Source organism: Abrus precatorius, unplaced genomic scaffold (assembly GCF_003935025.1).
Source record: "Abrus precatorius isolate BTA unplaced genomic scaffold, Abrus_2018 Scaffold10, whole genome shotgun sequence".
Taxonomy (NCBI): Eukaryota; Viridiplantae; Streptophyta; class Magnoliopsida; order Fabales; family Fabaceae; genus Abrus; species Abrus precatorius.
In genome coordinates, this window is record NW_020874292.1 from 24,471,246 (window position 1) to 24,483,665 (window position 12,420).

A 12,420-nucleotide genomic window follows, 5' to 3' on the forward strand; every position below is an offset into this window, starting at 1 on the left:
CAAATAAGACTACATTAGTTCCTGGGATGACATGTGTGCAATTTGGTGAGTGTCATCCTATTAGGAGACGACACTGTCATATTTCGACATGTCAACACCTGTGTCGTTCAGAAGAAAGACGATTCTCTTGCCGCATGGACCCTAACCCCAGACCGAGAATTTGTTTCCATGAAGTCCTATTTAGATAATTTTTTTTAAATTAACCCTAAAAGGACAAAAAACTCATTTATTTTCTGTATAAAAATGCTTGTTTTTCACGAGGTGAAAAGTTTTAAGTAGGTTTTCTATATAATAAAATACTAAAAGTCAAAATCTTTAACTAAAAAATAAAAAATTCCAGAACAAGAATATTAGCAAATAATAATAATAAATATTGTATTTTTATAAAAAATTACTTTTTAAGTATTTTCAAAGTTTTAATTAGGTTTTCTATATAATAAAAAATAAAATTAAATACAATATTTTAAATATTTTTATTTTAAAATTAATAGTCATTTTAATTATTTATGTTAATTTTTTATGTTGATTTTTATTGAATAAATTATTAAAATTAAATTCCAATTTAAATCAATTTATTACATTATTTAAGTGTTCTCGTTAAAATAAATAAATGATTTAATTGTATTTTTATTTTTATATTTAAATATATATACACACAATTTTAATTATTTATATTTAATTTTTTTAATGTTCTATCATTGTGCTTAAAATATCACTTAATAATAATAAAAATATAATATTTTATTAATTTATATAAAGGAAAAATAAAATAAAATATATAAAATTAATAAAATTCTAAATTTTAAAGTGAAAGATTTAGAATATGTTTGATTTTTCTTTTAAAGAGTTTTTTTTTTAAAATATAGTATAAATTTGAAAAAAATAAAAAAATAAAAGAGAAATCAATCATACTCTTAAATTATTTCATTTAAATATTTAAAATATCAGAAAAAATAAATATAAATAATTAAATTTAAAAAAATTAAATTTAGTATAATTAAATCTAATTTCAGTTAAGCCTAAATAAATGGGTGTATTATTGAGAATTCTCCTGTAATAAATAGACGCAGGCCTTTCCGTGATAGTGGACAGCACGCCTCATCAAATTTGCAATGGGATCTGCTTCTCAACAGCCATGGGTTGCAATAGCAGTGTTTGTGATAGCTACAGCGCCACTATCAACGTCATGCCCCTACGCCTCCATCTTCAGTTTCGGTGATTCACTCGCCGACACTGGCAACTTGTATTTCAGCTCCCTCGCACCCTGTCACCATTGCTTTTCCCCTCCCTATGGCGAAACCTTCTTTCACCATCCCTCTGGACGCTGCTCCGACGGACGCCTCATCATTGATTTCATTGGTACCATTTTAACTTTTCTTTTTTTTTCCTTTAATTTGTATATAAGTTTAATGAACTAAGGTGATGTATTGTGGTTGTGCAGCTGAGTCGTTGGGACTTCCACTGGTGAAACCCTATTTTGGAATTAAGAAGTTTGGTGGAATGGGAGATTGGAATGTGAGTGGGGGAGCGAATTTCGCTGTTGTAGGAGCGACGGCGTTAGATTCGGAATTCTTTGAAGAGAGGGGCATTGGGATCAGCACCAATTATTCTTTGAATGTTCAATTGAACTGGTTCAAGGAACTGCTTCCTGCTCTCTGTAACTCTTCAGCCGGTAAACTCTCAATTGTTCTCTCTCATCCCTACCTGCATATCATCACCCATCCATTATTTAAGTAATAAAAATTTGATAGGGTTTATAATTTTATTTATAATTATTTTTATTTTTCATTATATTTTTTGAAAATAAAGATGACAGCTAAATTATCCTTTAAAATTATTTCTCCGGCCAATGCACTCACCTCAATTATATGAAGCATTTATTTTTTCTCATTGAAGGGTGGTTGGCTTTTCTGACTCTTCAAACCACCAAGCCAAACATGTTTATAAAGGATAAATTAATTAATTAATTAATTATTTTCTTAAAAATCATTCTTTATTTTTATTTAACATATTAATTAATTATATGTTAACTTACTTTATTATATACCTATATACGACATTTAAGTTAATTTATGAAATTTCACTAAAATCTAGTGTAGATAATGATGCGACGTTAATAATATTATATCTTCCACGTTTCAAATTTCTACATTTATCTATAAACCTAATCTTAAACCATGACATCTTTTGACTTTTGCCTCATATTGCTACAATTGTTATCCCTCTATGGCCAGCCTTGTTAATGGTATCTATTTTGCCTTCCGACTTATACAACAAGTTAACAATTATAAGGCCCAAATACTCTAAAAGCAATATAAATATCTTAGATTACCTCTATCTATGATCACCGCATCATTAACTTCATAGTCTTGTAAACTAACATTTTGAGATAATGACAAATAAAAAAAATTTACAAATATTATTTAATAAAACATAAACAATATAATCTACCATAATTTAATAATTGGGGTATGTTAATGTGAATTATGTGATGTTTTCACATGAGATATGCTCAAGATGAATTTAATAATTCCTAACTTGCCTTAATTTTATTTGAATTGAACCCCTCCACATTTTAGTGTGTCAGATATTATCCCATTGTTGTCTTTCTTCATCGGTCTCTTGTCTTTAATTGTTAGTTCTTTCTCCAGTAGGCATAAAATTTAGAACAAATTTTCTTGGTGAAGTAAACACCATTGACATGGTTGGCGTCAAATGAAGACGAAAAATAGAATTGAAATCTTAAGTTACAGGGATAAAGTTTCTAAAATTGAGATTCAAATATATAAGAGATAAAATTGTAAATATTTCATTATTATTTACACAATTTTATATTAATTTATATGAATTAAGTTAAATAGCACGACAATATAATAATAAAAGGTAACCGATCATCAAAAGAGGAATTATACAAGAATCCACTTTTAAAAGAAATTATTTAAAATAAACTAAAACTAAAAACACGAAAAACTTGTGATTTTTTTTAAAATTTAAATTTAAAACCTTATACATATATATATATATATATAAAAGTGCACGGACCATCATCATTCGTCACCAATTATTAAAATAGGCACTGGACCATCAATTATGGAACATAAGTGCTTAAACAGGCACAGACCATATTTTTATTTTTATTTTTATTTTTATTTTTACGTTTAAGATTTTGTACAAAATCTTAAGAAATGGTTTTAATCCTAAATTTTATTTTAATTTTTATTACATTTTATCTATTATATTAAGCATCTCACATATTTATTCTTTTATTAAATAAATATTAGTTATTAAAATTAAATATAAAATTATATAAATTACTATTAAATTTTAAAAAATAATAAATTATTTTACTATTTCTCTTTTTTGTTCTGTCACACCTCTTTTTTTAATCACTTTCTTCTTTTGCCTAAAGTATTCCCAAATAGGAATACAAAGATATCATTATTAAAAAATAATAATACTCTTTTAATCTAATTAAAAAAATATGAAAAGCTTTATATTTTAAATTTTTAAATATAATTTATTAAAATAAATTATTTTTAGATTATTTTATTAAATTTTATCATTAAACTTATGTCACAATATTTAATTTAAAAATGGTTAAATAAAATGTATAGGTAAATACATATTTTATTATTAAATTATTTACTTTCGGGGAGTCACCAGATGTATCATAAGTTTTAATACTAAGTCTTATTGAGAGCCTTGCATAATATCATGAAAATACTATTCTAAATACCAATTATTTGATAATTTTTTAAGTATACCATATGCATTTTTTTTAGATTGATAGGATTGTGCAAACATAGATATTTCATTAAAAAAAAAATTCTTATACAGGTCTTATGAAAGAGGTAGGTGCAGAACATACTTCTAATTGGAGATTAGTGTATAAATTATATAAATAAAACTTCTAAAAAGAAAAAAGTTTAGAAGGAGTCATTCTTACACAAACACAAGTCTATTAATTCATTTCGATTTGGTTTGATGAACTGTCTCTCCATTTATAGATGGAAGCGGATACTGGAAGACAAAATACATCAACTAGATCTAGCTTTATTATAGACATATAAAAGAAAAAACATTATTACAAAGTAACTTTAATTCATACTTGATACGTTATTATACAAAATACAAAGGAAAGTAACTTTAAGTACACAATATAAAATTATTTTTCTTTTGTTGTCATCTAAATGTGATGAAATTTGATTTAATTTTTTATTATTAGACTTGTAACTTAGAGATAAATTACAATTTTTTTGAATTATTTGAGTTCATTTTCATTTTATCTGAATAAACGTTATAAAATAAAAAAAGAAAATAGACTTATATAGCTTAGAAGACCTTAATTTCTCTCTGAGTCATTAATCTATCAGTAATGATTAAAATATATTTCATTTTATCAAGACAACATTGAAAAGAACTTTATATTATGTACTTAAAATTGTCTTTTTTATTTTATTTTGTGTAATAATGTTAGGGATCCGGATCCTCTCATGTTTACGCGGGAACATGACTTTCATGTTCAAATTCGCTTAAGCGAATTTTGAACGACTTAAGCGAATTTTGAATGGCTTAAGCGAATTTAAAATGGCTTAAGCGAATTATGTAAAAAAAAAGATAAATTATGTAAAAACTAACAGCATGTTATCAAAGGATAAAATTTTACAAAATTTATTATCAAAGTCAATTCTACTCATCCAGAAACATTTAACTGTAACAATAAAACATGAATAAAAACTCCATTTTATTCCATTCCATTAATGGTATACAATTATTCATAATGAAATTTACCAAAAAAAATTTATTAATACATAGACAAGTAAAAAATAAAAGAAGTTGAGGCATTTTATTCAATTCCATTCATATCAAATATCATCCGGGAATAAATGGGAGAGGATGAAGATAACGAAGAAGTTGAGGCATTTTATTCCATTCCATTCATATCAAATATCATCCGGGAATAAATGGGAGAGGATGAAGATAACGAAGAAGCTGAGGCATTTTATTCCATTCTATTCATATCAAATATCATCCGGGAATAAATGGGAGAGGATGAGGATAACGCTGCTGCAGCGTTATCCTCATCCTCTCCCATTTATTCCCGGATGATATTTGATATGAATAGAATGGAATAAAATGCCTCAGCTTCTTCGTTATTTTTTACTTGTCTATGTATTAATAAATTTTTTTTGGTAAATTTCATTGTGAATAATTGTATACCATTAATGGAATGGAATAAAATGGAGTTTTTATTCATGTTTTATTGTTACAGTTAAATGTTTCTGGATGAGTAGAATTGACTTTGATAATAAATTTTCTAAAATTTTATCCTTTGATAACATGCTGTTAGTTTTTACATAATTTACCTTTTTTTTTACATAATTCGCTTAAGCTATTTTAAATTCGCTTAAGCCATTCAAAATTCGCTTAAGCCGTTCAAAATTCACTTTAGCGAATTTGAACATGAAGGTCATGTTCTCGCGTAAACATGAGAGGATCCGGATCCATAATGTTAGTAGTGTGAATTAAAGCTACTTTGTCATGATGCTTTTCTTTTATGCACTTTTAATTATGATATCTCTAACTTGTGTGATTTGTCTTCTAGTATTATTTTCCATCTTAGATGCAATGGCAATTTGTGTATCAAATTATATTTAAAAAAAAAAAAAAAACTCATGTTTGTATACAAATGATTTTCTTTAATTTTTTTTAAATTTTATTTATGATATTTGTATACTAGTTTCTGTCTATACATATGTTCTACACTTACTGAATTAGATGTTAGTCTCAAATGTGTATTTCTGAATTGCAGATTGCCATAAAGTTCTCGAGAACTCATTATTTCTCGCGGGTGAAATTGGAGGGAATGATTTTAATTATCCTTTATTTGGACGAAAGAGCATAGTGGAGGTTAAAACATTTGTGCCGTACGTAATCAATGCAATAGCTTCCGCTGTTCATGTAAGATATTTGGTTTGACTAATACTTTCAGAAGGCTTTTATACAAAAATAAAAATTAAGTTAAAAATAATTTATAATTTTATATATTTTTTAAAAAATATTTTATTTAATTCTCTAAAATGAGATAAGTTATTTCTATCTTATAAGATAATTTTTTTTTATTTTTTATAAAAAAATTTGTTTTATAAAGATTTTTCAAAAAAGTTGAGCCTAAGGTCCAATTTAGGTGAACTTCTTAAAAAGTTATTATAAAAAAATATAAAAAATCAATATTTTTTTATAAAACGACAATAAATTTTAAAATTAAAAAAAAAACTAATAAATTTTCAAAAAATAAAAAAGTATAGAAAAATTTTATTTATTTTGTATATTAATATTTTTCTCCTGTAAAAGGTTTTTCTAAAAATTTATCTATACCGGGCCTAAATCATTTATTTAGCTGTATGAAAAAACATATTCTTTAAAAAGTTTGGCTATCAGATTAGTTCTTAATTTTTTTTGCCATTATGTAATGGTTTATTTTAGATATTTGAAAAATTAATTTGAGATAGATTAAGTCATTGATGAATTAATTTAGTAATAGTTTTTTTTTTTTTCGAAAATTAAAAGTTTTAGTAACTGCAATATTTTTTTTAAAGACTAACATGATAACAAATGTAACTTTGGAAGAACAAATTGAAAATTTGGTTGTTTTGTATAATCCTTAACTACCCGATTTGATTTCTAGCTTCCAAGCAAACCCAGCGTCTTTTGTACCTTTTGCCTTTACAGGAATTGATTGATCTAGGGGCACGCACGCTTATGGTTCCTGGGAATTTACCACTGGGATGCAGTGCAGTCTATTTAACACTATATGAAACCGTAGATAAGAACCAATATGACCAATATGGGTGCTTGAAATGGTTAAGCGAGTTCGCTGAATATTACAACCAGAAGCTCCAAAGTGCAATCGACAGGCTTCGAGAACTTCATCCTCATGCTAATATAATTTATGCTGATTATTACAATGCTGCATTGCCATTATATCAATATCCCACATATTTTGGTAATTCAACCTTCTCAACTCCTATTGCAATTTATTAGAAGTTCGTTTTAAATAATGCTTTCACAGTACAACTACATACTTCAGCATAATAAATATCATGGATTGTGATTTATATTTTGATGTGAATGCAGGTTTTACAGGTCTCAAAAGTTGTTGTGAAATGGGAGGTACATACGATTTCAATGCATCAGCAAGTTGCGGCAGTCCAAGTGTGGTTGCTTGTGATGATCCTTCTCAGTATATTGGGTGGGATGGTGTTCATTTGACCGAGGCTGCATATAGATTCATAGCCGAAGGTTTAATAAATGGACCATATTCTCTCCCTCAGTTTAGTACCCTGTGCTTCACGAATATAAACAATGAGTATTTCAATAGCTAAATTGTTTCTTCTGTCGAAATAAAACGAAAGAAAATCAATTTACATACTGTTCCTGCTTGAGAAACACTAATCTTTGAGTCTCTGATCTGCGGTGATGACGTCTCTCTAATTGTTACTGACGTGGGGAGGGTACCTGCAAAAGGCACACTGATGCAGAAGTTAGGATTCGGTTCTGAGTAATAAATGTTATTTTAGTAATGAAAAGTTAACCTTTTACCTGTACTTTTACCTTCTTTATATAGGCATTGTAATGGGCCTGTCAAGCTAGTTTTGATTTTTAGCCCTTTATTTAAAATAAATAATATCTTGATTATTACCCTAAGTTAGGTTTAATTACCTCTTAATCCTGACGAAGGGTATCCGGCCAAATTAGGCCGAATATATACTCGGTTTTCTTTTCCTAAAAGTAGGACCAAGTTTGTCTCTATCCAGTACACTAGCACCCCAAGCTCGAAGAGGTACGAAGCGAGGGCTTTAAATAATTAGAAGTGGTAGGCAGTTGATTAGGGTTAATTTGAACAAGATCGAGGAAGGTACTCGGTATTGAATGGACGAGTGGTGGTAGCATTTACACTTGACTGATGTGCATTGTGTATACCGAAGGGTATTCAGTTTAGTAATAGAATGATGGAGACCGAGACAATAGATAAGAAATGATGATACAAAAATAAATAATTGTGAAGGAATATTCTAGAATGTTAGCCGTTAGGGCTTCCTCGGTGTGTAAGAAATGAAAGGGTGCCTAACCTCATCCGTTGATCTGAAAAGGATCTGATGGTTCAAAAGGAGGGACGTCTTTTCGTTTACCCGACACCAGATCCCCATTAAATATGTGGTGGTCCCTGCATCCATTTTCTACTCTTTTGCTCTGTACCGAAACGTGCAAACTGTTGCTCCAAACTGAAAGGTATTTAGAGATCTTCACTTTTTCTTCCATACCGACTACTTTTAAGGTGCGTTCTAATTTCTCATTTCCTTTTCCTTCATGGCCGAACCTATTGAGTGGGAGGATTCTCTGTCCAATGTCTCAGAACTGAATACTGTCGAGGTAGACATTATGAACGAAACTGAGGGGAGTGGCGAGGTTTTATCCATTCCAAACGAGAGGGCTGAAGAAGCACAAGTCAGGGAATACAGCAACGAGGCTGAGTCGTCTACTTCAAGTGATATTGACGCTTCTGAACCCCTACCGAGTACTAGCCCCCTAGGGAAAGATAGGTATTTCCCCGCTGTACGATACCTGGATACGAGTGGGTGCATGGTGAAGTGGCCGTATACTTTTCTCGTTTCTAAAGAAATAAAAGTCTTCAATTTTTTGTAGATAATTGTGACATTTCCTTATGGGAGGCCTCTGAGCCGTATTTGATATGCCTCAATCCTTGCAAAGGGGACGAAATCGAGAACCATGAATTTGTTTTCTTGGGGGGCGTTGGAATGACCGATACCTTCTTTATGTATGAATATATGTTTAAGGAGTTAGGTATTAGGCTACCCTTTGATGACTTCCAAATGCGAGTTTTGAGGGTTTTAAATGTAGCGCCAACACAACTTCACCTGAATGGGTGGGCGGCAATGCAAGCCTTTAGGATACTTTGTAAATTCCATTATATAGAACCTAGTGTAGGCTTATTTCTTCATTTCTTTTGTACCTGCCCATCAGACTTAGCAATGTGGGTATCTTTAATAAGGCAACCTGAGTTGCCTTTGTTTAAACCTTATACTTCGTCCTTCAAGGGCTTCAAAACTGGCTACTTCAAGGTGACCGTGGACCCTGTAGGTAGAAATTATTTTTTTGATAGTGAGAATAAGCCCATCTTCCCCTTTCATTGGACTCGGATGCCTCGTTGATATGACATATTCTCCGAGGACATGTTATCGGCTAAGGAGTTGTCAGACTTAGAATTTTTGAAGTCCCTCCCCCGGAAACTACCTACCCGACATATACTCCTCGTGCTCAAGTCTCCACGTCCTCGTTGGGATATGGAGGGTATGTATCGTCTTGATTTTGACTTATACTTTGAATCAAGTTGTATTGATTTGACTTATTGTTTTTAATGTAGGCTTAATGGCTCAACGAGGTGTTGATGTACCGACCTTCCGTCGTACTTTGAAACAGAGGACGCCGGAAGGTACAACAATTGAGGAGCACCGACACCCTCAAATTGATCAACTTCCAGAAGTATCCGAACCTCGCCCTCCTCCTGAAGACCTAGTCCTTGTAGAAAATTAGCCCAAGAAGCGCGAAGACAAGGGCAAGGGCAAGGAGACCGAGAAGGAGAAAAAGAGAAAACATGTCCATTCAGGTGGGCCGAATGCAGCAGAAGGGGCACATAAGCAAACCCGATTAGCAGCTACTGAAGGGGCGAGTAGTTCCTCAAATCCGGTAGTTCCTCTGGATATGCTTACCGAGACCTTCCTGGCAAATGGAACTCACGCTGACCAGCTAGCTGCTCCTAACCTGTTGTCTAATTCGGGAAAAGAGTTGGTCAACAGTTTAGACTTTGAGTCACTCTGGCGGTGGTATGCAGAACTTCAAGTACGATCGACAGCTATGCTTCGAAGGCTGGTTGTTGATCCAATTCTTGAGGTGAAGAATATGCAGAAGGCGCATTTGGCTTCACAAGAAGCCCTAGCGGAGAGCCGAGAAACTCAATCCAGCCTTGGTGAGACCATTCAATCCTTGGAGGCTGAGGTCAATCAGTACAAGGAGCACTACTGGATAGTGGAGGGACGAGTCAAAACGGCCGAAGGAGCTCTGAGGGCGAAAGAGGAGGAAATGGAGGCGCTAAGGGTAAAGTCTGCTCAAATAGAGGAAGCACTAAGGGCCAAGTCGATCGAGATGGAGGAAGCCTTGGCACTTGAAAGGCAGAAGGCTAAAACCAACCTGAAGGTTTTTGCCGCAAAGTGTTCAGAGCAAGTTGCCTTTGAACACGAGTCTAGTTTTAAGCACGCTGTTCGTCAATGTCATGGATTCTATCACGTCTCGGCCAACTTCCATTTTGACATTACTAAAGACTTCTTCGATGGCCGGTTCATACCTTACACTAAAGTAGATGACGATGTAGAACTGGATGCCGAAGCCCCTAGCCGCGCTGTTGATGAAAACACTCCTGCTCCCCAGGGCCCTGGACCGGATGGTGGAGAAGGGCAATCTTAGAACTATTTTCTTTGTACTTTTGGGCCAATAGTGCCCCAATTTTGTAATTCTATTGAATTTTTGAAATACACACTCTTTTCTGCTATTCTTGCATATTGAATTTTGAAATACAATTTTGTAAGTCTACTGAATACCTTTACAAATGTTATGTTTATGATTAGTTATCTCAATCTTGACCAAGTGGAGATACTTGGGAATTTTAATAGTGTTTCATCCTTGGCCGAGTAGGGTGCTCGGGAGGGAATTAATGAATTCAACCTTAGCCAAATAGAGATACTTGGGAAGGAATTTTAATAGTGATTCGTCCTTGGCCAAGTAGGAATACTCGGAAGAGAATTAATTCAACCTTAGCCAAGTAGAGATACTTGGGAGGGAATTTTAATAACGATTCATCCTTGGCCAAGTAAGGGTACTCCGGAAGGAAATTAAATAATTCAACCTTAGCCAAGTGATACTTGGGAGGGAATTTTAATAACGATTCATCCTTAGCCGCGTAGGGGGTACTCAGGAGGAAAATTAAATAATTCAACTTTAGCCAAGTTATACTTGGGAGGAAATTTTAATAACGATTCATCCTTGGCCGAGTAGGGGTACTCAAGAGGGAAATTAAATAATTCAACCTTAGCCAAGCAATACTTGGGAGGGAATTTTAATAACGATTCATCCTTAGCTGAGTAGGGGTACTCGGGAGGGAAATTAAATAATTCAGAAGATTTGCTTGAAAGAAATCCATAACTGAGAAGAAGTGAGAAGTAGTATTTTATTGATAAGGTGCTTCGTTAAAAGCCTTCTCAGGAAAACCCCTTTTCACTTTCTTTTAAGAGGACAAAACCTAGGTGAGGAAAAAAGTACACCGAATACAAATTACAAGTTTTTAACTAAAGTAATGCTTCAAATGTGTAACATTCCAAGTTCTTGGTATAAGCTTTCCTTCCAATGTTTCTAACTTGCATGCTACATTGTCTAATCTTGCCGTTACCCGAAAGGGGCCTTCCCAGTTAGCCGCTAACTTCCCCTCTCGCCGATCTCTTCGTGCATCTCCTGTTACTCGTCATACCAAGTCATTTTCATAAAATTGTCGTGGATTGATTTTGGAATTAAATTTTCTAGCCATCATTCTTCTGCTGGCCTTGGTCATAATGGCTGCTTGGCCACGCACCTCAGCTATTAAGTCTAGGTTGACGACCAAAGCCTCGTTATTAGCCGATTCCTCTAAATTTTTCCTTCGAAATAAAGGTTCTCCAATTTCTAGCGGCACCATGGCATCAGTACCATAGGTAAGCTGAAAAGGAGTTTTTTTTGTTGTGGTTTGCGGCGTACACTGATAAGCCCATAACACCTTGGGCAGCTTCTCTGCTCATTCCCCTTTTGTCGAACCTAATATTCTTTTTAATTCATGTAAGATCATTTTGTTTGCGGCCTTAGCTTGACCATTAGTCTGAGGGTGTTCCACAGACGTAACCCTGTGCTTGATATGAAGCCCTTCCAAAAATTCATTGAATCGTCGATCTGTGAATTGCAATTCGTTGTCTGTTATTAATGCATGAGGAAGGCCGAAACATGTGATGATGTTTTTCCAGGTGAATTTTTGTACATTGTTGGCCGTGATTGTGGCAAGAGTTTCGGCTTCAATCCATTTGGTAAAGTAATCCACAGCAACAATTAGAAATTTACACTGCCATTTTGCTAAGGGGAAAGGGCCGAGGAGGTCCATACCCCAAATAGTAAAAGGCCAAGGAGAGCTAATAGGGCGGAGGGTGTCGGCATGTTGATGTAAGTGTGGACCGTGTTGTTGACAGGGGATACATTTCTTTACAAACATATGGCAATCTTGGGAGAGTGTTGGCCAATAGTACCCAGCTCTGAGTATTTTTGCCG

At 32.9% G+C, this 12,420-nt stretch overlaps 1 protein-coding gene across 1 annotated transcript; it reads left to right on the top strand.

Moving 5' to 3' along the window:
- The first annotated feature begins 1,094 nt into the window (after positions 1–1,094).
- On the top strand, positions 1,095–7,444 carry LOC113873794 (GDSL esterase/lipase At1g28590-like). The gene is made up of 5 exons (XM_027512113.1): positions 1,095–1,359; positions 1,442–1,672; positions 5,813–5,961; positions 6,733–7,006; positions 7,138–7,444. Exons 1-5 carry the CDS (start codon positions 1,113–1,115, stop codon positions 7,383–7,385), a joined length of 1,149 nt encoding a protein of 382 aa, XP_027367914.1. The 5' UTR covers positions 1,095–1,112; the 3' UTR covers positions 7,386–7,444.
- The last annotated feature ends 4,976 nt before the right edge of the window (positions 7,445–12,420 follow it).